Genomic DNA, 27,243 nt, shown 5'->3' with positions numbered 1-27,243 from the left:
AAGAAGAAGAAGAAGAAGAAGAAGAAGAAGAAGAAGAAGAAGAAGAAGAAATAAAAAATGCTAGCACAAAATACCCAGGAAATCTGGGACACTGTGATAGGACAAAATCTAAAGGTAATGGGAGTATAGGAAAGAGAAGAAAGCCAGTACAAAGGCTCAAAAATATTTTCAACAAAATCTCAGAAGAAAATGTCTCTAACATTTAGGACTAGATTTTAGTATATATTTATACTATATTATATGTCTAATACCCACTTATAAGTGAGTATATGTCATGTGTCTTTCTGCTCCTGGCTTACCTCACTTGGGATGATCTTTTCTATTTCCCACCCTTTGGCTGCAAATTTCATGATTTCCTTGTTTTTAATTGCTGAGTAGTATTCCATTGTGTAAATGTACCACAATTTCTGTACCCATTCCTCATTTGAGGGACATCTCAGTTGTTTCCAGATTCTGGCTATTACAAATAAAGATGCTCTGAACATAGTTGAGCAAATGTCCTTATTAAATGGTGGGGCAATTTTCAGATATATGCCCAGGAGTGGTATAGCTGGATCTTGAGAAAGCACTATTCCTAATTTTCTGAGAAAGAGGCAGATTGATTTCCAAAGTTGTTGTACAAGGTTACATTCCCACAAACAGTGGAGGAGGGTTCCCCCTTTTCCACAAATCTCCGGCATGTGTCATCCCTTGAGTTTTTTATCTTAGTCATTCTGATGGGTGTGAGGTGGAATCTCAGGGTCATTTTTACTTTCTCTGTGTTTCTCTGTCATTTGATATTCCTCTGTTGAGAATTCTCTGTTTAAGCTCTGTATCCCATTTTTTAATTGGATTACTTGGTTTGTTGGTGTTTAACGTCTTGAATTCTTTATGTATTTTGGATATTAGTCCTCTGTCAGATGTAGGGTTGATGGGGATCTTTTCCTATTCTATGGCCTGTCATTTTGTTCTTTTGAGTTTCCTTTGCTTTACAGAAGCTTTTCAGTTTCAAAAGTTCCCATTTGGACTCTAGGGAAGATGCCTAATCCTCATTCAGAATGGCAAATAGAACAGACATAGGAAGTAGAAGACAGGGTACAGGAGTGGAGCCCTCCACAGAGGGCCTGTGAAAGACTCTAGCCAACAGCGTATTGAAGAAGATGCTGAGACTTTTAGCAAAATTTTGGGCAGAGTGCAGGGAATCTTATGGAAAAAGAGGGACATAGACCTGGAGGGGACAGTAGTGTCACAAAGAGACCAACAGAGTCAAAAAATCTGGATCCAGGAGGACCTGCAGAGACTGATGAATCAACCAAGGACTATGCATGGAAAAGACCTAGACCCCTGCTCAAAGTAGCCCATGGGCAGCTTTGTCTCCATGGAGTTCCCTAGTAAGGGGAGCAGGGGCAGTCACTGGCATGAATTTTCTTGCCTGCTCTTTCATCACCTCCTCCTGGCTAGGTGGCCTTACGAGATCACAGAGAAAGAGGATCCAGACAATCCTGATATGACCTGATAGGCTAGAGTCAGATAGTAGGGGAGGAGGTGGACAAGAGGAGGGACTAAAGCGGGGAAGGAGGAGGGAGGTGGGACAAAGAGGAGATAAGGAAGGAGCTACAGCCAGGATACAAAGTCAATAAATTGTTAATAATAATAACTATAATAATGGACAAAAAGAAAATATCTCTAATCTAAAGGATATTTCTATCAAAACAAAAGGAGCATAAACAACACCAAATAGGATGGATCAGAACAGAAATTTCTCCTGGAAAGCACTAATGAAAAACAATCACAATAAGTGAAGAAAATAAGACATTTCATGATAAAACCAAGTTTAATCAATATCTGTCTAAAAATCCAGCCCTACAGAAGGAACAAGAAAGAAAACCCAAACCTAAAGAAGTTAAAGAGGTTAACTTAAGAAGACATAGGGAATAAATAATCTAAGACCAGCAAATCAAAAGAGGGAACACACCACCACTACAACAACAATAATAAAATAACAGTAAACAAACAAACAAACAAACAAAAAACTCTGCTCAGTGTTCGCTCTCAAGATCAGTGGTCTTAATTCCTCAATAAAAACACTCAGACTAACAGAATGGAATCTGCTGCCTACACAAAGCAAACAATCAACATCAAAGTTTGACATCATCTCATGGGAAAAGATATTCCAAGCAAACTAGAGAAAAGCTTGTGCATCCATTTTAATATCTATTAAAATAGACTGCAAGCCAAAAATAATCAGGAGAGTTAGAAAAGGACACTTCATACTCCTCAAAGGAACAATCCACTAAAAGGACATTCACATGGAACATTTCCCAAAACTGACCACATTTTTGTACACTACACAAGTCTCAACTAATATGTGAAAATTAAAATAGCACCCTGTATCCTATCAGACCACCACAAATTAAAGGTGAATATCAACAATGACAGAAAGCTTACAAACTCATGGAAACTGAATAACTCTCCATTGAATGAAAAACAGGTCAAAGTTACAGAGAAACTATAGACTTCCTGGAATTGAATGGAAAATGAATGCACAACATACCCAAACTTAAAGAACAAAATAAAGACAGTTCTAAAGGCAAGTTCATTGTAACTAGATGCCTGTGTTTTAAAAATGAAGAGCATTCATACTTATAATGTAACAGCACATCTGAAAGCTCTAGAACAAAAATCCTACCCATAATGGGTAGATGGCAAGAAATAATGAAACTTCAGGCTGAAATAAAGAAAATGAAAACAAAACATACAACACTGGCTCAAGGAAACACAGAGCTGTTTCTCTGGGAAAATCAGTAAGATCGGCAAACCCTTATCCAAAATAACTTAAGCATTGCAAATTTAAAATTAAAGAACCTAAAAGAAATAGATAATTTTCTCAATACATACCATTTAGGCAAAGTTAAATCAAGATTTGGTATACAGTTCAAACAGATCTATAACCCCTACTAAAATAAAAGCAGCAATTATGAGTTTACAAACAAACAAACAAAAAAACAAAACAAAACAAATAAAAAACAACAAAAAAATGCCCAGGGACAGATACGTTTTGTTCAGAATTCTACCAGACTTTCAAAGAAATATTAATGCTAATATTAATCAAATTAAGTAGAAACAGAAAGAACATTGCCCAACATGTTTTCTAAGGCCACATTTACCCCACTAACCAAACCACATAAGGAACTAAGAAAGAGAGTTACAGATCAATATCCTTTATGAACATAGTTGCAAAAATTCTCAATAAAATATTGCAAACAAAAAAATCATCAAAAGAACATCTACCACGCTCGAGGAGGCTTCATCCCAGAAATGCAGGGATGGTTCTCTATATGTAAATTAATAAATTTAAAGCTGTCATATAAACAAACTGAGTAAAAAAAACATGGGATCTTCTTGTAAGATATAGAAAAAAAATCTTTGACAAAAATCCAAAACTCCTTCATGATAAAAGTCCTGGAAGTACTAGGAATATAAGGGAGATACATTATCCTAATAAAGACAGTTTACAGTAAGCCCATAACCAATATCAATTAAAACTGAGAGAAATTCAAAGCAATTCCATCATAATTAGGAACAAAGAAATGTCCTCTCTCTCCATACCTGTTCAGTAGCAGTACCATAATTAGGCTACATCTAATTAGTTTGTTGGGCAAAGGGGTCTCACAGGACTCCCCAGACAACCTAGTCTGAACAGCTAGAGCTTGTTCTCCACAAACTGAAGGCAAGGTCCCCTTACTCATGACAATGCCTACACAACTAACTGGACATAGAGAAGTCCAGCTAGTACTTGAATACAGCCTCTACTCCTAAATGCTAGCATCTTTGTTACAGGTTCAGCAAAGTGGCAGGATACAAAATCAACTCAAAAAAATCAGAAGCCCTCCTGTATACCAAAGACAAAAGGGCCGAGAAAGAAATTAGGGAAACAACACCCTTCACTATAGCCACTAACCACATAAAGTACCTTGGGGTGACACTAACCAAGCAAGTGAAAGACCTGTTTGAGAAAAACTACAAGTCTCTGAAGAAAGAAATTGAAGAAGATCTCAGAAGATGGAAAGATCTCCCATGCTCATGGATTGGTAGGATTAACATTGTGAAAATGGCCATCCTGCCAAAAGCAATCTACAGATTCAATGCAATTCCCATCAAAATACCAACTCAATTCTTTACAGACCTTGAAAAAAAGATTCTCAGCTTCATATGGAGAAACAAAAAACCCAGAATCTCCAAAACAATCCTGTACAACAACAGATCATCTGGAGGTATCTCCATCCCCAATCTCAAGTTGTACTACAAAGCAATAGTAATAAAATCTGCATGGTATTGGCATAAAAACAGAAAGGAGGATCAATGGAACCGCATAGAAGATCCAGAAATAAACCCACACACCTATGAATACTCGCTATTTGACAAAGAAGCCAAAACCATTCAATGGAAAAAAGACAGCATCTTCAACAAATGGTGCTGGTCCAACTGGATGTCCACATGCAGAAAAATGAAAATAGATCTCTATTTATCACCCTTCACAAAACTAAAGTCCAAGTGGATCAAAGACCTCAACATAACCAGATACTCTAAATCTGTTAGAAGAAAAAGTGGGGAACAGCCTAGAACTCATTGGCACAGGAGACAACTTCCTGAACAGAACACCAACAGCACAGTCTCTAAGAGCAACAATCAATAAATGGGACCTCATGAAACTGAACAGCTTCTGTAAAGCAAAGGACACTGTCATCAAAACAAAACGCCTGCCTACAGATTGGGAAAGAATCTTCACTAACCCTTTATCTGACAGAGGACTAATATCGAGTATATACAAAGAACTAAAGAAGCTGAAAAGCAGCAAACCAAGTAATCCAATTAAAAAATGGGGAACAGAGCTAAACAGAGAATTCTCGACAGAGGAATATCGAATGGCAGAGAAACACTTAAAGAAATGCTCATCCTCATTAGCCATCAGGGAAATGCAAATCAAAACGACCCTGAGATATCACCTTACACCCATCAGAATGGCCAAAATGAAAAACTCAAGGGACAACACATGCTGGAGAGGTTGTGGAGAAAGGGGAACCCTCCTCCACTGCTGGTGGGAATGTAAACTGGTACAACTACTCTGGAAATCTATCTGGCGCTTTCTAAGACAATTAGGAATAGTGTTTCCTCAAGACCCAGCTATACCACTGCTAGGTATATACCCAAAGTTTGCTCAAGTACACATAAGGGATATTTGCTCAACCATGTTTATAGCAGCTTTATTTGTAATAGCCAGAACCTGGAAACAACCCAGATGTCCATCAATGGAGGAATGGATACAGAAATTGTGGTATTTTTACACAATGGAATACTACTCAGCAATCAAAAAGGAGGAAATCATGAAATTTGCAGGCAAATGGTGGGACCTAGAAAAGATCATCCTGAGTGAAATATCCCAGAAGGAGAAAGACAAACACGGTATATACTCACTTATATAGACCTATAAGATATAATAAACATAATGAAATCTGTACACCTAAAAAAGATAATCAAGAGAGTGGACATGGGGTAAGATGATCAATCCTCATTTAGAATGACAGATGGGATGTGCATTGAACGTATGACAGGAGTCTACTGAGCGCATTGGAAAGACTCTAACTAGCAGTGTTTTCAAAGCAAAGACTCATGACCAAACCTTTGGCAGAGTACAGGGAATCATAAGAAAGAAGGGGAGTTAGTCTGATGAGGAAAGGATAGGAGCTCCACAAGGACCAAAGATATCTGGGCACAGGGTCTTTTCTGAGACTGACATGCAACCAAGGACCATGTATGAATGTAACCTAGAACCTCTGCTCAGATGTAGCCTGGGGTAGCTCAGTAACCAATTGGTTTCCCATAGTGAGGGGAACAAGGACTATTTCTAACAGGAACTCAATGACTGGCTCTTTGGCCTCCCCAACCCCAAGGGAGGAGCAGTCCTGTTAGGCCACAGAGGAGAGCTTTGCAGCCAGTCCTGAAGATACCTGATAAAACAGGATCAGATGAATGGGGAGGAGGTCCCCCCTATCAGTGGACTTGGCAAGGGGCAAGGTGGAGAGGAGGGAGGGAGGGAGGGACTGGGAGGGAATGAGGGATCGTGACACGGCTGGGGTACAGAGTTAATAAAATGTAACTGATAAGAAAAAAATAAAATACAAAAAATAAAAAATAAAAAAAAGAAATGTAAACTTCAATCAAAACACAACACCTTTGATGTACAAAGCTGTCCTGCCTGCAGGATTACTTACAGAGATGGTGACACACATGTTGTGGGAGGAACTAGCCAGTATCTATTTTGCCTTAAGTTGCACTTGATTAGATGGAACTCAGGCCTGACGCTGCTTGGGTAAACAAGAACCTGCAACTAGAAAGCACAGGGACATAGGGCAAAACCAAATAATACTGCTGAACAAAAATACCAATAAAATGACTTTGTCATACTCATAGATCCCTGCCTTGTTCGGCCGTTGTCTGAAAAGCTTCCTTCTACAGCAGACGGAAAAAAAAAAATACAGAAGAAACCCACATCCAGAAAATATGCAGAGAGTGAGAGACTTTGGAGTAATCAGCACAGAGATAGGTCTCCATCAAATCCTTGTGCTCAGGTTTTGGGAATGCCTCAGAGAAGGAGGCAGAACAACTTTAACAGCCAGTGGTGATAGGGGACAACTAGAAAAGAAGGCCTTCTAAATCAACATGATTGTAGAGCATATGAGCTCACAGGAAGCATGCCTGGGTCTGCACCAGGCCCTTTACATATACAGTTTGGCTTCCAGTTTAAAGTTTTTATGGGATTCCTGAGTGTGTGAGTGAGTGGGTCTTTTTCTTGTGCCTGAGCTCTTCCTTCTGTTTGTTTTGCCCAATTCTAATGTGTGAGTTTTTATTTTATCATATTATATATTATTTTTAAAATAATCTCAACAGTAAAAAAAAAAATACCAAAAACAATGTGCTCTAAAATGTTAATGAAATTAAATTATTTGTCCCTGAATAGTTTTGCTGCTATATTTAATTATCAACCTTTTAGAAAACAGATTACACGGTACAGAAATTGGTATCTCTTTGAGTTTTATAACACTCAATTTACCCAAGATATTATTAATTGATTTTTACCATACTGACAATCTTTTGTTAGATTTTGTGAGTACTTTTCCATCTATACAATCTAGCAACCACTGTAGATCATGGTTTGTTTATTTGTTTTTTTTTTTTTTTTTTTTTTTTTTTTAATGAGTGAATCTCTCTCTGGGCCAATTCTTATTTAACACATTATCAAATGTTATAATTGTAGAAGAGTATCAGGCCAGGGCCTCTCACTGAGAGTCTTTAAACCCCAATTCTAAAAATCCCAAAGATGACAATCATTTTTTTTAACTTTTGGATTTATGCGTTTTGTTTTTTTTTTTAACCTATTTGTTTTCTCCAGTTCTCATTATTCTATATTCTCTTGTGCCACACAAACTAGTTAGTAGCAATCATGATGTGCTATCCACCCAAAAAACTTCTTGTGGTGTTTCTCCCAGTATTCATCAGGAACTTGTGTAATCAGAAAGCAAAGCAAAGTCTATTTCTCTCATTTAGCTGAAATTTTATCTGAAACAAGGGGCATGTTTTTCCCATGATAATTTCAAGGTTAGGCCAGGGTTCACTTCACTATATATTTTTTTTGTTCATATAACTTGTACAAAGCATTCTTGTAGGCAATTCCAAATATATTTTAAATTATTAATGAAAAATTATTAATTTTTCTATTTGACCCCAAATAGAAAAATTTTATAAATGGTAAAATATACAAAATCTGGCATATTTCTAAAAACCCTGAATTACCCTGTCAACGTTGTTTGATTATAAAGATATGTTATCACCAATTAGCAATGCTATCTCCTGAGTGAGAGCTCTTACAGTAACTGAGACTTCAAGACTACTCATTTTCACCTTTTATGGATTTAAAATGCTAATCTCATCTCTTAAATACGAAAGTATAGTTCAATCAATTATAAATACTCTAGCTTGATGAACGACAAAACTTACACATATCTTTGGGTATACGAATCAGTATTCAGAATGAAGTTAGAAATTACATTAGTTTAAAAGAAAGAAGCAGTTGTCAGTTTTCTTCAAGGTGTCCATGACCAACCTAGTCATGGGTAGTTGGCTAGGTTTATGGTAGAACGCATGAATTCCCTGCTATTGAGAATCAGGCAGTTGCTGGTTACTTAATCAAAGTGCCACTCTTACACTATGGGGGATATGATAGGTGGTTACTGTTGTCTGTAGGCTTCATGGCTATGCATGACTGGCTATTGCTAGCTTTTCTCCCTTTGCAGATCACATCCTACTTTTTTGCATTGTGAGAGCTAGTTCTCAGGCAGGACGCTTCTTGTAACTTCTTGTTCAAATCCTCCACATTCTGTGTTATAAATGTGTGGTATCTTTAGCAATAGGGTCTTACCTTCAAATTCTACTAGGCAACCAAGGTCAAGTGTTATGATCTTTACTTATCCTTATAGAGATCTCTTTGTATAATGGGTAGAGTCTACAGAAATTCACAAACTGGTTCAAATGCACAGGAATAACTGTGGAGAGCACAACTCATTGCTATGTCTACATGCTCAGTGGGAACTGAAAAAGGGGGGCAGAAAGAATAAGAGTAAGAGCTAGAGGACCATGATGCCTGCTGCTGCTCCACAATTCTTTCTAGACATGACAAGAAAGCTGCAGCAATGAAATGGCAAGAATATAATTTCCAAAACAAGAACTAAATAGACAAGTCATCATTATGGATGTGGAAAATCTCTCAAGGCTCTGCTCATAGATGAAAAGTTTTAAACAATCTGTGGCTGCTGAAAGAGACAATCAGACTTTTCCAAGGCAAATTTTCATGATAGGTTATTCAATCATAACTGATCAGTCTTAAGTACTTATACATATGAGCCACACTGAATGAAGTAAGAAAATTTTATTTATATATGCATACATACATACAGATTGATCAATCTATAAATGAAAAATAGATGTTAGATATATAGATATGATAGATAAATCTAACAGTAATAATTAAAGAATAAGTTATAAATGTGAGATGGAGCTGGAGTTAGAGGGCAGAAAGGGAGGAGTGGAAATACAGTACTCATGTACAAAATTCTCAAAACATAAAAATTTTAAATTAATACAAGTCTTTCACTTGCTTGGTTAGAGTCATACCAAGGTATTTTACATTATTAGTGGCTATTGTGAAGGATGTTGTTTCCCTAATTTCTTTCTCAGCCCTTATGTCTTTCGTATATAGGAGAGATTCGTTTATTTATCTATCTATCTATCTATCTATCTATCTATCTATCTATCTATCTATCTATTTATTTATCTATTTATTTTTAGTTAATTTTGTATCCAGTCACTTTGCTGAAGGTGTTTATGAGCTGAAGGAGTTCTCTGGTAGAATTTTTAGGGTCGCTCCTGTATATTATCATATCATCTGTGAATAGTGACACTTTGACTTCTTTCTTTCTGATTTGTATCCCCTTGATCTCCTTTAGTCGTCTTACTACTCTAGCTAGGACTTTAAGAACTATGTTGAAGGAATAAGGAGAGGGTGGGCAGCCTTGCCTTGTCCCTGATTTTCCACTAAAGGAGAACTGTGCATTACGTGTGATCCAAGTGACAAAGGACATTTGAGGACAGCTGAGGAAGACTGACTTAATCGCTTAAAAAGATGGGGTATGTGAATTAATTCAACTACAGAAATAAGAGGTTACTGTTTTCATGCTCAGAAAGACGTGTATTTCTGTGGTTTCCTGTGTGCGTTAGGATTCCAGAAAGTCATTTTCATACAGCCTAAACATATACTGTTATAACTTAATGACACAAATCATTTCTCTGTGGGATAAACGAGTAAAAAAGAAAAAAAATCTCCCGAATATAAATTCTTTTGATTTGTGAAGTCTATGGAAAACTTTGTTTTGATTTTGCACACATTTGTTGTCCATAAAATATTACAAAGATGTCTGATAATTAAATAAGTAAGTGTAGAAGAAAGAATAAATGCTGGGTGAGAGTTGTCAAATTTATGAGAGCCATATTGGACACAGGCATTTTAAATTTTTTTGTGACTAGCCCATCTAGAGGGTTTAGAAGGGTAAATAAATAATTTTATTTACAAACACAGAGTTGGAAGGGATTTAATAAAATCATTCTAGAAAATGTTTTTGTATATATTTCTGTTTGTGTGTGTTTGACTATAAAATTAAGAAGAATTAAGTTGGTTTTCATATGTGTATCTACAAACGTCACATATATATTAATATATTTTATTAAGATATGTTTCGTACTTGCACACATATGAGTATCATAAAGTTTTCTACAGTGCTGCATATAAACACAATAATATCTTCTTAATAGCGTTTTTTTTTTAATTTTTGACCATCCAGGAGCATTACAAGAAACTATACATTAGAGCTTCAGTTTTGACTCAATAAATATAATTTACAAACTATGTATTGGCATCATAAAGGCTCCAGGAATCTCTGAACTGAAATATGTAGAAACTAATATACTCATAGTAATATAGAAGCAAGAATTCACACATAAAAGAATTAATTTAAATTGTGTTAGATAGGCTGCATAAAATGTGTTTGCATCTATATATGTGGAAGTATGAATGTGTTTTACTAAATTAAAATGCAATGAAAATAAAGTCTTGTTCCTAGAATGAACTCACACTTTTTATTGGCCGGTCACACTTTTACCCTTGAAACTATTCAATAATAACATTCTAAGTGATACTTTAAAAATTTGTCAACATAAATTTCAGAAAACTTCCAGAGTAGCTTAGATTCTTAATGAAGAGCTGAAGCTAAAACCCAGTGTTATTCTTGCTGGAGTGTGTACATGTCCTTGTATGTGTGTCTTCTGTGAAAGCATAATGTTGGCAACATCAGATCTGAAATCCCAATTCTTTGCAGAAGGTTCCTCTCAGTTAAAATCTAAAAGTTTAACTAATCTTTTCATGAGATACTTTCTTGATACATGACTTTTTTTTCTTAAATAGCATTTTTTTATTTGATTTCTTTTATACATGGCTTAGACCAAAGAAAACATACTGTCTTAAAAACAGGCAAAGTCACACAAGTAAAAATAATAATGATTCTTCCCTTTGCAAATAAAAATGATGACTCAGTTACCAAACCTTTATCTCATGCTTTAGGAACTGTTTTGTCTACCTCAAAACTTGTAAACAGTAGAAGCAAGAGGATGAGCACTCAAACTTAACACCTTGCTTGTTACTGCAAAATTCAAGATCAAATACTGTTTTACATGACTGAAAATGTTAGAAAAGGTAGTTTGTAGTCGGCATAGTTTATGCTTTGTTTGAACACTAAAGGATTTTCTTGAGTGTGTTATTACATCCGAGAAACAGTGTTTAGAATTTATTCCTCTGTATTTTCAGAGAACAATCACCTGCCAGGGAAGGTGTCAGCAAGAACTCTACTGAAGGAATTGGAAAAAGTTTGTGTCTTGACTGAGCATGTGAAACTCACTGACCCTTAAATTTAGAAACACTGAGGTGGAACACCGAATGTCAAGAGCTGCCCACGCAGTCAGCTCCAGGGTGTTGTAAAGAGTCTTTATATCTCAGTGTACAGCGAAGGGGAAGGGGAAGAAAAGTGGTGCTTCTGTGCAGAGCCTCGGGGCAGTGGCATTTTGAATCACGGCCACAATAAAGAGATCTGCACTGAGAAGAGAATATATTCTGGATATTCTGGAACAACCCAGACATGCACTATCAGGACATATCAGTGTAAAGCAGGAGAGGTGATAAGAGTAAAAGTACAAGTATAGACAGAAAAGGGAGAGAACAATCATATCCACTGATTACAGTTTGCAAAAAGCAAGAAACTTCTACAAATCCAATATTCATTTACACAGAGGTCTCCACTAAAATCCTGATTGCTCTTACGATGTTTCCATATTTGTTCCAGAACACCATACAGAGCAAAAATAATGAAACAAAAGGCCTTTATAGCTTCATAATATAAACCACTCAGTGAGAAGAGTCCCATTGTCTCTTGCAGAGACGATAACACAGAATTATAATGTCAACCTTAGTACTGAACAATGCACAGTTTTGAGCACTAAGATGAAGTAAAATCTGATTTGGTTCAGAGTTAAACATTTCTACATTGAGAATGGATTTATCCCTCGGCAACTGAGACATATTTGGCAGGCAACACCTTTTTAATTCACATAAATCATGTTGACTGGTTTGATAACACAGACAAATCTATCCTAATTAGTTTCTACTTTATCTCAAATTGAAAAGCATAGTAAACATGGTACTTAAGCCTCCTGTAAGAGTGATTGCTTTTGCATCACATATAATAAACTTAGATAACAGACATTATCTTATGCTCTGTATTTGAAAGGTATCAGGGTTTCCTTAGCCAATGACTTAGTTTGTAAAGTTCTATTAATGCTCTTCAGTTCTGCTGTGTGATACATAAAGAAAGAAACCACACAGCTCACCATATTGCAGCCCTAAAAACAGATAGCAGGCATGATACATCTCCGTAACTTTCAATGACAATAAGATAAAGTATGTAAAATATCCACGAAGTAACCTAGTCACTATTATTTAGTTTGAAATCACAAAGCAGGCTACTGCCATCCTATTTCCACATTTAAAAACAGATTAAGTTGCCTGCACACTTCCCACTAGATACACCCACCTCTTATTTCCACACTGTTCACTTTTCCTTTCATTATTTCTCTTTATTAAAAGTTTGACTATATATTAACTTCCTAAGTAGTGAAGCCATTGGAGCACACTTACTTGAAAAGTGTAAAACCGGGTCCCATTAGGAAGATGCACTTTAGGGGAGCCAGAAACGGTGTTCATATCCGAGAAAATCATTTCTGATCACAGAGACAATATAATCCACAGGAGCTACAGATGCCGAGCCGAGAGCTTAATGTGCAGATAAATCCGTGCATGCATTGAGGGAGACTACAGGGTAAAATGAAATCTGCCCCATCCTTCTTGGATACACAGGAATAGCTTTCAGAAGCTTCCTTCTACGTTTGAAATCTAAGCTGAAAGGCCACCAGCTCCTGACCTTTCATGCAGTTCGTTCTTTAGAACGTAGAGTGTTTCAAAAAAAAAAAATTAAAAAACACAGAAGAAGCAAGAATCAAGGATAAATGGAGCCTGTGCAGAATCTGGCAATGCTGTGGACCTGCCCATCTGTTCTCAGTGATAATCACCTCCCTCCACCACAGTCTAGCAGAGTGATTATGCTAAATATCCTGGTTAACCAATAACATACAGTTTCATTTCGGGGAAGCATGCACAGTGTTATTCCGAGGACCTCTTCTGACGAATGTGGAGCTTGCTTCGCACGCTGTTAAAGCTGCATTTAGTAACTGAAGACTGTTTTTATCACTCCAGGTTTTTTTTTCTAATAATCCTCAATCTTTCTGTCACTCCAGTCTTTTCAATAGTATCATTTTTTTGTAAAGCCTTTATAAAGTGAGAGTTCTTTCACACAGATCAAAGTACAATATAACTAGCTACAATGCTGGAAAGCAAGAGATACAAGCCCTTAAGCCTCCGCAATGGAAGGAATATTTACTGAAATTCAAATAATTTCTTCATTTCAAACTATACAAAGATCACAAAGGCAACATATTTACTATCCAATTGTTTCTAACTAAGCTCAAAAATAATATGTGTAACACTGAAATGTCACAATTTGTTTTTATTAAGCATATTTCTTATATAAAGTAGTTTATAAAGGTATTTATACACATGGAATTTTTTTAATGGAAGATTCAAAAGTGTTTGGAAGTGTTGAAATTGTTAAATGTCATTGGTTTTCTATGTTTTTAACCAATTATTCAGTCTGTATAAAAGATCAGATTTGGATGACTTGGCAACTTCTTGAGGTAAAAATAAATGTTCTATTTACACATGGTTCAAAGGTGGAGATGTCAGGAATAAAATGAAGCGAGCCAAAAGCCCATCTTAGCAAAAATATCTAAGTTCAAACAGTTATGTCAGCAAGGACTAGGAACCACCTGCTTTGAAGAGGCAGGAGAAGGAAAGATAGTGAAGGCTCACAGTACTACCATCAGCCACATGCCTGTAGTGTTAGCACTAGATTGGGCACCTGAAACAAGAGGGTTATCATGATTGCCTGTCAATCCTAGAAAATAAGTCAAGACCCTTCCTCTTAAAAAGAATGAAATGAAACAGAGCAAAGCATTTTAAAGTTATTATTTGCTTACGCTCATAACAGTGGTGGAGCAAATCTAGAAACAGGTTTTTGTTGTGGAAGAGAAAGTATCTACTTGTATTAAAGAAGGTTTGCCAAGACTAAAAAGATTGCCCAATGGTTAAGGCAAATGGTTAAGGTAGCACAGCAGCAAACTGGTTATCCCAGAAGCAAAAGGAAGACAGACAGGATCTCAGAGCAAACTAGCTAGCAAGACAAGCTAGCAAGACAATTGGGGAGTTGTAGTTAGTATTGGGAATCTATGCCTTATTCTATTCAGGATTGTTCCCAATATCAAGCTCAGGCCTCCACATGCAGACACACAGAGAGAGAGAGAGAGAGAGAGAGAGAGAGAGAGAGAGAGAGAGAGAGAGAGAAGAGAGAGAGAGAGAGAGAAGAGTACAAATACAAATGTGCACACATACACATGCTGACCATATATTTGTTTTTATTTGTATATATTTCTCTATTTATTTCCTGGGCTTTGGGATGTTGTTTGGGTTTCACCACCATGCTCCTTCCTGTTTACAGTACCTCAGCTTTGACAATAGGTATCTTCCCACCAATTTGGCTTCTGTTTCTCATTGACATGTTTGCACCCTTTGCTTTTGACTTTTTACTTGTTTCTATGCTTTCTGGCTGGCTGGCTCATTTTTCAAGGACTAAAATGAAATTTTAAACATTTTTCCCATGTGAGTAACTTTCTAACTTTGTCTGTATTTTTGCAGTTAGGTTTTAAAAGTACACTTTTCAATAATTATTTAAGCACTCATTATATTCTGTTTCTATTTTCGTTAAAATCCAGCCCCTCTTATTTTCTTACCTTTCATGGCATTATCTCAAATAGGTTTATGGTTTGGATTGATTGTATAGGCTTTACTGCTACATGTAAAAATCTAGATTCATGATTCTCGAGACTCGTGTGCACAAGATACTTCCAAAACATTCATTTTGTGCTTGCAAAAAAAAAAAAATTGAATAGAACCCACTTTTCGAGCACAATCCTGCAGCTTTCTGGAGACTTCAAGTGGAAAAAAACCTTCACCAAGTAACATTTGGTGAGCATTACATGACAATATGTTACATAGTCTTGTGCAATTCATATGTTTGATGTTCTCGTGTATATGTTAAATTTGTAGCTATTTTCACAGTAGCTATGAATTCTGAAGCTTTTTGGTCAGTAAAAATGCCATTCTTTATTCTTATTTGCTTTGTAGGAAGGGAACAAAACAGGTGTGAGCTGCTCTTCAAAGAGGCATGATGAAGAAACAGTGATGAAACAATGAATGTTTACATTCATTGTACATTTTCAGACTTTGTTTAACTATTTCAGGGGTCAATGAATACAATCCTCCTTCCACTTCTTTTCCTATACAGATATTAATGTTTTTTTCCCTAATAGAAAATAGATTATTCTCTCATAGCATATATCCCTACTGTAGTATTCCCTCCTTCCACCCTCAGCTCCTCCTAACCTTTCCCTTCCCCATATCCATTCCCTCTTCATTTCTTCTTTAGAAAAAAGTAGGCCTCGAAGAGACGACAGCCAAACAGGACAAAGCAAGATAGAATAAATAAAGGCAAATGCTCTCTTATTGAAGTAGGAGGGCATGACAATCATACAGAAGGAAAAAGAGTCCCAAGACAGGAAAGAGCTGCATGCATGCACGCTCTTTCTCTTAGGACTCTCACCAAACCACCAAGCTGAGAGCCTTAATGTAGGCTTGCCCATTTCAGCCTGAGTGAGCCCAGGTGAGTCCTGCTAAAGTGATTCTGTGGGATACGTTCTTCTGGTGTCCTCCATCTTCTCTGATTCTTACAATCTTCCCTTTCTTCCGAGAGAATCCATGATGTACTAGGTGAGCAATCAAGTGGAAAACTGTTTAGAGTATCTCTTTCTATACATGATGTAAATCATATTATCTCATTATTCTCAAAATTGATTTGGAAACAGTGATTTTTGTTCTCTGCCTGATAGCAACAGGGAAGGCAGTATTCTAGTTTACATATTGTCAAGCTTATGGAATTTTCTATATTTACAGAAGTTGTCAAGGATAAGGCCAAGGTTTTGACAACCATCATTGTAGAAATCAGGAACAGTGTACAAATTAGATCATTGGACAAGGAGAGTGTATCTCATTAAGAAATGTGTTTCCTTGGCTTGTGTATGGCTTGAAGCAAATAATGAGAATTAAAGTTAGTCCACTAAGTTCATACAATTTCTCCAAAGTGATCATCTTCCAACCAGGCTTAAAAAGCCATGGTAGTCCTGGACATAAGAGCTTTGAAAAGTCTCAGTATTGCTCTGAGTTTTGGGTCAAACACTCTGTCCAAAGCTTTGGTTTGCAACCAATCAGTTTATTCTCTTAAATTTATGCTATTTTAATAAACTAGGTAGTACATGTCCATCATAAAAAATGTATGCTCAGATTTTACTTAACAATGGATATATTCATTTTTAAAAATTAATCTATTATGATACTCTAAAATTAAGTTCAGCTTATGAATAGAAATATCATTGCAATTTATAGGAATAATCTAATTTTAGAAAATCAATTGAAACAAAATTAAAAGCTTTTAGAAAATTATAAGATTTTTAATTTTCATTTTCTTCAATTCCTTCAACATTCACTTTGCGTTCACCAGAGACCCATGAGGAAAACTCACTTCTCAAGCACAAACCTTCAGCTTTGTGGCGAATTGGCTTAATAATTATTCTCTGTGCCCAGATACATTTGGTGCTTGTGGAGCTCCTGTCCTCCCCAGGTCATATTAACTCCCCCTTCTTTCTTATGATTCCCTGCACTCTGCTGAAGGTTTGGTTATGAGTCTTAGTATCTGCTTTGATGCACTGCTAGGTAGAGTCTTTCAGAGGCCCTCTGTGGTAGGCTCCAACCAAGGACCATGTATGGATATAACCTAGAACCTTTGCTCAGATATAACCTGTGGTAGCTCAGTATCCAAGTGGGTTCCCTAGTAAGGGGAACAGGGACTATTTCTGACATGAGCTCAATGGTGGGCTTTTTGACCTCTCCCCACCCCTGAGGGAGGAGCAGCCCTACTAGGCCACAGAGGAGGACTTTGTAGCCAGTCCTGAAAATATCTGATAAAACAGGGTCAGATGAAAGGGAAGGAGGTCCTCCCCCATCAGTGGACTTTGAAAGGGGCAGAGAGGAGATGAGGGAGGGAGGGAGGAAGGGTGGGATTTGAAGGAATGAGGGAGTGGATAGAGCTGGGATACAAAGTTAAACTGTAACTAATATTAAAAAAAAGAAAAAAATTATTCTCTGAAGAGGGTGGGAAGGTGGGGCTGGGAGGACAGGAGGGAGTTGGCTGTGATCAGAATGTAAAGTGAATAAACAAACAAATTTAATTAAAAACAATTACTCACTGGTACTATTCAAAAGTACAAATATGTGATTATATTAATGTTAGTTTCATTCATTCATAAAGAAAGAAGGATGAATTCTGATATTTTTATTTACAAAATGTTCCTGGAAATGATAAGCTGAAGAGTACAAATTTGTTAATGAAAAGAGCATAATTAGTCTTGTAAAGTCTTTGGTTATTGATCACAAAGACAATTCATAATTGAACCAAAAAGGAACTATGAATTATTATGCTGGAACAACAAATTATAACAAAAGGTACCATTGGTAAGCTTAACTTGTAGCCTAACTGCTCACAGTAAACACAAAATTATGTCTATGTGTGAAGAACTTTTGGAACATTTAGAAAGAGAACACATTTGTAAATACTCACTTTTTGGGAACTGAAAAGGTCTGAAGGCATTCCTCAGATGAGGAAATTCACATAAGGTGAATGTATGGAACGCAAGAGGGAGGGAAGTTTTCTCACTGAACTCTTATGCTTCAATCATGTGGCCATTCCAGCATGTCATCTTTACACCTCAGTAGTATATTAATAGTATATATAAATCTTGAGTCTAACCTAAACTGAGGACTGTAGCCTATGATGTGTGCCTCAGCCTCTGTTCATTTTCTCTCAACATCATCTATTTGCTTGTGCATAATTAATAGTTAAAAATGAACTGTCTTCATTGGCTAGTATTGTTCCCAGGCTCTGAAGAATGAAGATATTTTATACGTAGTAGGGCTAATAGCGAGTAACAGTAGATAGTTAACTAACAAAAGAAACGCAGTGCAGTGTTGCAAGTACTAATCGATGATGCTAACTAAAGGACTCTAAGTGATTTGGTTCAAAAAGTGCCTTAGAAAAAGCTGCATCAACGTGGCCTGAGCAAAATCAGAAAGCTGTCTGCTTCCCAAAAAGGAGGATTAACATTCAAAAGGAATTGATAGCATGAAGTAACTAAGAAATGCAGTTTATAGCATTTTAAAGCATAAAAGATACCTGAATTGGGTATGTTTTTTATTTTATTTATTTATTTATTTATTTATTTATTTATTTATTTATTTATTTATTTGTGTGTGTGTATAAATTCCCAAGTGAAATTAGGAAAACTTAATTCTGATCCACATTTTCTCTACAACCAAGAAGAATCAGACAATTCTTGTTTGGTTAAAAAAAAAAAGATATATGAAATTTAGAGTTATACTTTCACAGTTTTGATGAATATATTTTGGCATCATTCTTCAGCTTAGGAAATAACTTTCCAAGGTTATTTTAGAACATTAAAACACTTGATTCTTTGAGTACTTTCAGTTTGTCATAAGATTACTAAGGCATTAACTTAAAAGTAAAAAAAAAAAATAATAAAAATAAAACAAAATAAAAACCATAAATAACAAGGGCTGTGGAGATATTGTGGATAAGAACCCTCGTCCTACAAAAATTAGACCTAAAATTAAAACACCAGCACCCAGATAAAAAAAAAAAAAGGCCAGATGTGACTGCAAATGTCTGGAACACATAGATTGTGGTGAAGAAACAAGGGGATTGCAAGCACTCACTGGTTAGCCAGCTTAGCCTCTTTGTCAGCAAGAGATTTTGTCTTAAAGAAATAGGTGAATTGTGATAGAGAAAACTCACATTCTGCTCTGGTCAATTCATACATGAGCAGATACATATGCCTGCACATGTACTATGCACCCACATAGTAAATGCATAGCCCAGTTATACTGAAAAAAAAAAAAAACATAGCACAGCATAATGTTATGTGTAAAAAACATGCAATGTGCTCATAGGAACAATGCTTTCCAGGCATTGTTACATGAAAGAAAACGAGAATCCACATATTGTTAAATGAAAGAAAGCTAGACTCCATCACAATTGCTATAGACAATTGTAAAACACATTCAGAAGATGTACAAAAAGCTGGAAATGGAGACTATGAACTCTAGAAGGTTTAATTATAGATTTTTCCAAACACTTGAATTTTCACATAAGTCAAATGAAAAAGATATGCAGCTAAGTAACACTTTCTTGAAACTTGATTAGCAAACCCCGAACTCCAAAACTGTTTTTAATTGACTCCCAGAAGATATCTATCATATCATTCTGCCTCTGAGTGTATTATATGGCCTTCTAACATGCACATCAAAGTACTGCACTTAGAAGAATCCCAAATGCCGCAGAGCTTGCCATTACATCGTCTTTCAAAGCAAGGATTCACCTCGAAGAGGTTGTATAGCACTTCAGAATAATTTTGTTCTAAGTCAGTTGCTCTCAGTTGTGGGTCATGATTGCTCTGAGGGTCAAAAGACCCTTTTACAGGGGTCTCCTAAGACATTTAGAAAACACAGATATTTACGAAACAGTTCATAACAGTAGCAATATTATGGTTAGGAAGTAGCAATAAAACTAGTTTTATGGTTGGGAGACACCACAACGTGAGGAACTGTATTAAATGGTCACAGTGTTAGCAAGGTTGCGAACCAGTGCTCTAAGTACTGATAGGGGTTGGAGAGATAATCAGCAGTTGAAACTGTGTGCCGCTCAATGATGAAGCCCAGAGTTCATATACATTGGATGGCTCACTAATGCCTGTAGCTCTTGCTCCAAGAGATTCAGCACCTTCTCTGGCCTCTGAATGTGCTGCCACATGTGTGCATACAGGCAAATACACACACAACTTACACTGGATAACCATTTTTAAAAGTAGCTGTAAGACATATTCTGCTTCATGAAAGTAATCAGGTTTTACTACATTCATTTATGCACATTGGTAAGAAGCTCAGAAGTTTGCTATGGTGATGAGAGTTCTTGAAACTTAAACAACATATTATACTGGCTGCTCATTTTCTGTCAGTTTGTGATAAAGTCTGAGGTGAAAAGAGGACATCATAAAAGAAGCATGTGAAGGATGAAAAGCAGGGAAGGGAGGGGGAGAAAGGAAAAGGAAGGGAAGATAGGCATATCGCTATAATTTGCACTATAGGATAACAAATAATTTTGTCAGCATGCGTTCAATTATAAGTCATACCAGATGGAATGAAAGTTGGGGCCCAGATGGACACTGGTTCTAAGTGAGTCCATGTGGACTATGATAGATCTCTAAGTGATTGTTAGCTTTCTTTCATGCTTCTTTCTCACTTCTCTGTAATATTTATCCATTTCCAGAGCTAACGGTATATATTTTTATGCTCTTATCACAGTTGTAAAATAAGGGGACGGAAATGATGGTGTGCTGAAACTGCCTGAATGTGCCTCTTTGGTTTGTCTACTCGCCAAAAATCACATTGACAGCATTTCATATGAAGGGTTCGTTCATTTACTAATTTCTCCACCAAACTATTATTGAGGCTCTCTGAAGTACATGATAAAATCTGTAGTTAAAATAAAAGTGAATAAGAAAAAAAAGATAAATTCTTCATTATATGGCATGAAAATTACAAATACCACAAAGCATGCATTTCTCAGCATGAGAAGTAAACTTTTGGGGTAGAGGATCCCAAAATATAGACATCTCTGTTACTTGAGAAACTTTCTTCCAATGTAATTTGTGTTTTTTTAAAGAATCTATTTTGCTTACCAAGATTTGTACTCAAGGAAAAAAATAGTACAGTATATTGAAATAAAAGCATACAAATTTCTTTTCCTAGTGGGACAAAGATATTGCATGTGGTACTGGTTTAATTTTTTTATTCTTTTTTATTTTTTATATTAATTACAGTTTATTCGTTTTGTATCACAGCTGTAGCCTCCCTCCCTCATTCTCTCCCAATCCCATCTTCCCTCCCTCATCTCCTCCCATGCCCTTTTCCAAATCCACTGATAGGGGAGGTCCTCATCCCCTTCTATCTGGCCCTAGCCTATCAGGTCTCATCAGGACTGGCTGCATTGTCTTCCTCTGTGGCCTAGTAAGGCTGTTCCCCCCCTAAGTTTTAATGCTTTGCTTTTCACATAGTCACTTAGGTTCTCATTCTTGGAGAGCAGAGGATCATGGGAGTGAGAAGAGAGGAGAGAAGAGACAGGAAAAGAGAGGAAGTAGCAGAGAACCCATGTGTTAGCATAAAGAAAAACCACGTGACTGGAAAGAGTTTACTCTGAGGGTCGGTGATGGAGACAAGCAGCCTAGACGAAAAGCATGTGCAAGTATTTATGGAAATTATGGGTGAGAAATAGCCCAGACAGGAATAATTAAAGCAAATAAAATGGGATGTGGGGCTGGGAGGTAACAAGGTAGTTTATGGGGTTTATTTCTGTCCAGGCCCAGAGTTTAAAGCATTTTTAAAATCTAACAGGTATCTGAGTCTTTCATTGATATAGTAGCAGTCTAAACAGTAACACCTGCAATAAGCATATGTAATTAATAGCAAATATTAACAACCATATTTTCTACATGTGTTTATATGTGTGTTCTAATAGATACATGTACATACACACATGCAAACACACACACACATATGCACGCACGCTCATATATGCCTTCAGGACCAAAATCAAAAGCTTTTAGACTGTATTGTCTTTTTCCCCATATTTTATTCCTTATTTTTTACTTAATTCTCTCATTCCCTGAGTCATGTCTTTTCCATGCTCAAGAGTCATGTTTAAATTCATGCTTAAATTAGAAAAAATACAGTATAAAATTAAACATTAAGAATTTTATTTTCACAAACATATCTGGGCACAGGGTCTTTTCTGAGATGGACACTCAACCAAAGACCATGAGAGGATAAAACCTAGAACCTCTGTTCGGATGTGACCTGTGATAGCTCAGTAATCAATTGGTTTCCCATAGTAAGGGGAACAAGGACTATTTCTAACAGGAACTCAATGACTGGCTCTTTGACCTCCCCATCTCCCAAGGGAGGAGCAGTACTGTTAGGCCACAGAGGAGGACTTTGCAGCCAGTCCTGAAATTACCTGACAAAATGGAGTCATATGAAAGGGGAGGAGGTCCTCCCCTATCAGTGGACTTGGAAAGGGGCAGGGAGGAGATGAGGGAGGGAGGGTGGTACTGGGGAGGGAATGAGAGATACAGCTGGGATACAGAATTAACAAAATGTAACTAATGAGAAAAATAAAATTTAAAAAAAATTAAATTAAATTAATACATAAAAAAAGAATTTTATTTACCTGTGATTTCATTGGTGTGCATCTTCTGTTATTGAAAGTTTTTGTACAGTATATTCCAATCATAGTTCCCTACCTCATTTCCTCCCAGATACTCCCTCCAACTCTAAGCACTTTTTCCTTCTCTTTCTTTCCAAAAGTACCATTGAGTCCATTTTATGTTGGCCGTCTTTGGCTGTTAGAAGGCCTGCTCTTGAGTTGGTTTGTATATATACCCAATAAGTTTCTATTGGAAATAACAAACTTTTTTTCCCTTGCAAATTCCTGTAAATTGGAGATAGCTTCGGAGTTAGGTTTGGGGACTTGTGTCTACTTCTCCCTCTTAGTCTTGAGATCCCATCAGACTTGGACTGTTGCAAGCTGCCACTGTCTCTCTGAGTTCATATGTGCTTCAGTCCTGTTGAGTCTGGAAGGCACTGTTTCCCTGGTGCATTGTATCCTTATTGGCTCTTACAATCTTTCCACTCCCCCTTCTGCTGACTTTACATATAGAGAAGTATGAGGCCTACTCAGAGACGAAAGAACCAGATTTAAAATGTTATACATTAAGCTTAGATATATACCATGTTATATAGTATGGTTTGTTGATGTATTTACTTAGATTAGTAGCCACTACTCAGTCCTGGTGTCACATATGCTAGGCAAGCATTGTACCATTGACCTATATCCCCACTTCTGTTTTTGCTTTTAAGTATCTTTCACTAAACTATTACTGTTTGCTTCAGACTTTTTTGAAGCCCAGTCAGACTTTATATTTGAAATCCTGCCTCAGGGAGTGAGTATCTGGACTGTAGGTTTATACAATGAATGTTGCATTTAATATTGTTTTAAAATAATTATTTATGGTTTAATTTCAAGGTCTTTGATCCATTTGGCCTTTATTTTTGTACAGGGTGATAAATATGAATCTATTTGCATTTTTCTACATGGAGACATTCAGTTAGACCAACACCATTTGTTGAAGATGCTGTCTTTTTTCTAATGTATGGTTTTGGCTTCTTTGTCAAAAATCAAGTATCTGTAGGTGTGTGGGTTTATTTCTGGGTCTTCTATTTAATTCCATTGACCCACCATTCTCTTTCTATGCCAGTACTGTGCAATTTTTATTACTATTGCTCTGTAGTACAGCTTGAGATCAGGGAAGGAGATACATCCAGACGATCTATTAATGTACAGGAGCAATTTTGGAGTTTTTGTTTTCCATGTGAAATTGAGAATTGTTCTTTCAAGGTCTGTAATAAACTATGTTGGTATTCTGATGGGAATTGCATTGGATCTGTAGATTGCTTTTGGCAGGATGGCTATTTTCACTAAGTTAATCGTACTTATCCATGAGCATGGGAGTTCTTTCCATCTTCTGATATCTCTTTCAGTTTAGCCCATGGCAGCTCAGTCTCCAAGTGGGTTCCCAAGTAAGTGGAACAGGGGTAGTCTCTGACATAAACTCAGTGGCTGGCTCTTTGATCACCTAACCCTTATGGGGGAGCAGCCTTACCAGGCTACAGAGTAAGACAGTGCATCCAGCTCTGTTGAGACCTGATAGGCTAGGGTCAGGTGGAAGAGGAGGAGGTCCTCCCCTATCAGTGGACTGGGGAAGGAGCATGGGAGGAGAAGAGAGAAAGAGAGTGGAATTGAGAGGGGACAAGGAAGGGGCTACAGTTGGGACACAAAATAAATAAATTAGAATTAATAAATAAATTTTTAAAATTAATTATTTCTAATAAAAAAATCAATTTTGCTATGGCTCAGTGAGTAAGAGCGCCGGCTGCTCTTCCAAGGGATCTGAGTTCAATTCCCACTGTCCACATGGCACTGCCTGTGACCCTGACCCCAAGGGATCTGACCCCTTTACACTAATGTACATAAAATAAAGTATTAAAAAATCAATTTTGCAGAGTATACTTAAAACTTCCATATCAATCACTGTATATATTGATCATACTCTTCACATAAATTATTATATTGGACTACAACAATCTCTGGTCTATCACATTTAAAGCAGAGCTTTTATAACAGTAAATGTTGAATCTAGCTAAAGTTTAAAATGTAATGACATACCTCAGTGTATGGAATCCACGAAATTCTTAGTGAGAATGTGTCACTAAGAAAGATCAACACAGTATACAGTATAAAGTAGACATAAAGTAAACATTTAGGAAATGCTTGACATTCTTCCTCTGGTTATTTTATTTCCCTTTTAGTGAGTTACATTGAAATGCACAGAGGAGAACTTTGCAGCCAGGCCTGAAGATACCTGATAAGCTAGGGTCAGATGAAAAAGGAGGAGGTCCTCCCCTATCAGTGGACTTGGAAAGGGTAGGGAGAAGATGAGGGAGAGAGGGTAGGATTGGGAGGGAATGAGAGAGCAGGCTATAGCTTGATACAAAGTTAATAAACTGTAACTAATATTAAAAAAATAAAAATTAAAAAGGAAAGCATTTGTACATACAGAAATATCGTGGAACTTACTATGGCTCACAGTAAGTGTGCTTAAATATTTGCTATTGTTGTAGTTATTGATTAATATAAATTTTATTGAAATCAATAAAATAAAAAAATGAATTCTTTTATTTGATCTATTCAATAGTTATAATGATTGAAACATATTTACCCTCAGATTCATATAGTTATTACGTACTACATCAGACATTTAAAAATGGGGTAAGTAAACTATTTGTTACAAAATAGGCAAGATTTTGCTTAATTAATGAAGAAAAATAACCATCTCTAAATATCAGTCTTTATTTTAATGAAAGAATACAGTAGCTCTGAGTTTCTTTAATATATTTAATGGGCTAATAGTCCTCTGTCAGATATAGGGTTGGTGAAGATTCCAAATCTGTAGGCTGTCGTTTTGTTCTGATGACAGTGTCCTTTGCTTTACAGAAGCTTTTCAGTTTCATTAGGTCCCATTTATTGATTGTTGCTCTTAGAGCCTCTGCTATTAGTGTTTTGTTCAGGAAGTTGTCTCCTGTGTCAATGAGTTCAAGGCTCTTCCCCACTTTTTCTTCTAAGTGATTTATTGTGTGTGGTTTTATACTGAGGTCTTTGATTCACTTGGACTTTAGTTTTGTGCAGAGTGATAAGTATGGATCTATTTGCATTTTTCTACATATAGACATCCAGTTAGACCTGCACCATTTGTTGAAAATGCTTCTTTTTTCCATTGAATGGTTTTAGCATCTTTCTCAAAAATCAGGTGTCCATAAATTATATATAAAGAACTCAAGAAGTTAAACAGCAACAAATGAAGTAATCCAATTAATAAATGGAGTACAGAGCTAAACAGAGAATTCTCAACAGAGGAATATCGAATGTCAGAGAAACACTTAAAGAAATGTTCAGCGTCCTTAGTCATAAGAGAAATGCAAATCAAAACGACCCTAAGATTTCACCTTACACTGATCAGAATGGCTAAGATCAGGCCAATCTCCCTTATGAACATTGATGCAAAAATACTTAACAAAATACTTGCAAACCGAATCCTAGAACACATCAAAGATATCCACTATGACCAAGTAAGCTTCATCCCAGTTATGCAGGGGTGGTTCAACATACAGAAATCCATCAATGTGATCCACTATATTAACAAACTGAAAGAAATAAACCACATGATAATCTCCCTAAATGCTGAAAAAGTATTTACAAAATCCAACATCCACTCATGTTTAAAGAATTGGAGAGATCAGGGATACAAAGCACATAGCTAAACATAGTAAAGGCGATATACAGCAAGCCTATAGCAAACATCAAACTAAACGGAGAGAAACTTAAAGCAATCCCACTAAAATCAGAGACAAGACAAGGCTGCCCACTCTCCCCATATCTCTTCAACATAGTGTTGGAAGTCCTTGCTAGAGCAATAAAACATTTGAAGGAGATCAAGGGATACAGATTGGAAAAGAAGAAGTCAAATTATCACTATTTGCAGATGATAAGATAATATATGTGAATGACCCCAAAAACTCCACCAGGGAACTACTACCACTGATAAACACCTTCAGCAAGGTGGCCGGATGCAAAATTAACTCAAAAAAAATTAGTAGCCCTCCTGTATACAAAAGACAAAAGGGCTGAGAAAGAAATTAGGGAAACAACACCCTTCACAATAGCCACAAATGACATAAGGTACCTCGGAGTAACCCTAACCAAGGAAGTCAAAGACTTGTATGAAAAAAATTTCAAGTCTCTGAAGAAAGAATTAGAAGAAGATATGAGTAGATGGAAAGATCTCCCATGCTCATGGCTTGGCAGGATTAACATAGTAAAAATGGCCATTTTACCAAAATCAATCTATAGATTCAATGCAATTCCCATCAAATTACCAACACAATTCTTTACAGACCTGAAAAGAAAAATTCTCAACTTCATATGGAATAACAAGAAACCCAGAATTACTAAAACAATCCTCTACAATAAAAGATCTTCTGGAGGTATCTCCATCCCTGATCTTTTTTTTTTTTTTTTTTTG

At 36.5% G+C, this 27,243-nt stretch overlaps 1 protein-coding gene across 7 annotated transcripts in view; it reads right to left on the bottom strand.

Moving 5' to 3' along the window:
• Ppfia2 (PTPRF interacting protein alpha 2) overlaps positions 1-27,243 on the bottom strand; it is a 504,690-nt gene that overhangs the window by 314,692 nt on the left and 162,755 nt on the right. For 3 of the 7 annotated variants that reach the window (XM_055625951.1, XM_055625952.1, XM_055625953.1), the window contains exon 1: positions 12,833-13,034. The exons of the other annotated variants lie outside the window; for them this stretch is intronic. In XM_055625951.1, coding sequence (XP_055481926.1) covers positions 12,833-12,913 — 81 coding nt within the window. In that variant the 5' untranslated portion in view covers positions 12,914-13,034. Of the gene's footprint in view, positions 1-12,832; positions 13,035-27,243 lie in introns of those variants that run through there. 7 annotated transcript variants of the gene reach the window in all.

Source organism: Psammomys obesus, unplaced genomic scaffold (genome assembly GCF_907164565.1).
Source record: "Psammomys obesus unplaced genomic scaffold, mPsaObe1.curated_primary_1811, whole genome shotgun sequence".
Taxonomy (NCBI): domain Eukaryota; kingdom Metazoa; phylum Chordata; class Mammalia; order Rodentia; family Muridae; genus Psammomys; species Psammomys obesus.
Note: the sequence above shows the minus strand (reverse complement) of the source record. Positions and strands in the feature narration are given on the sequence as shown.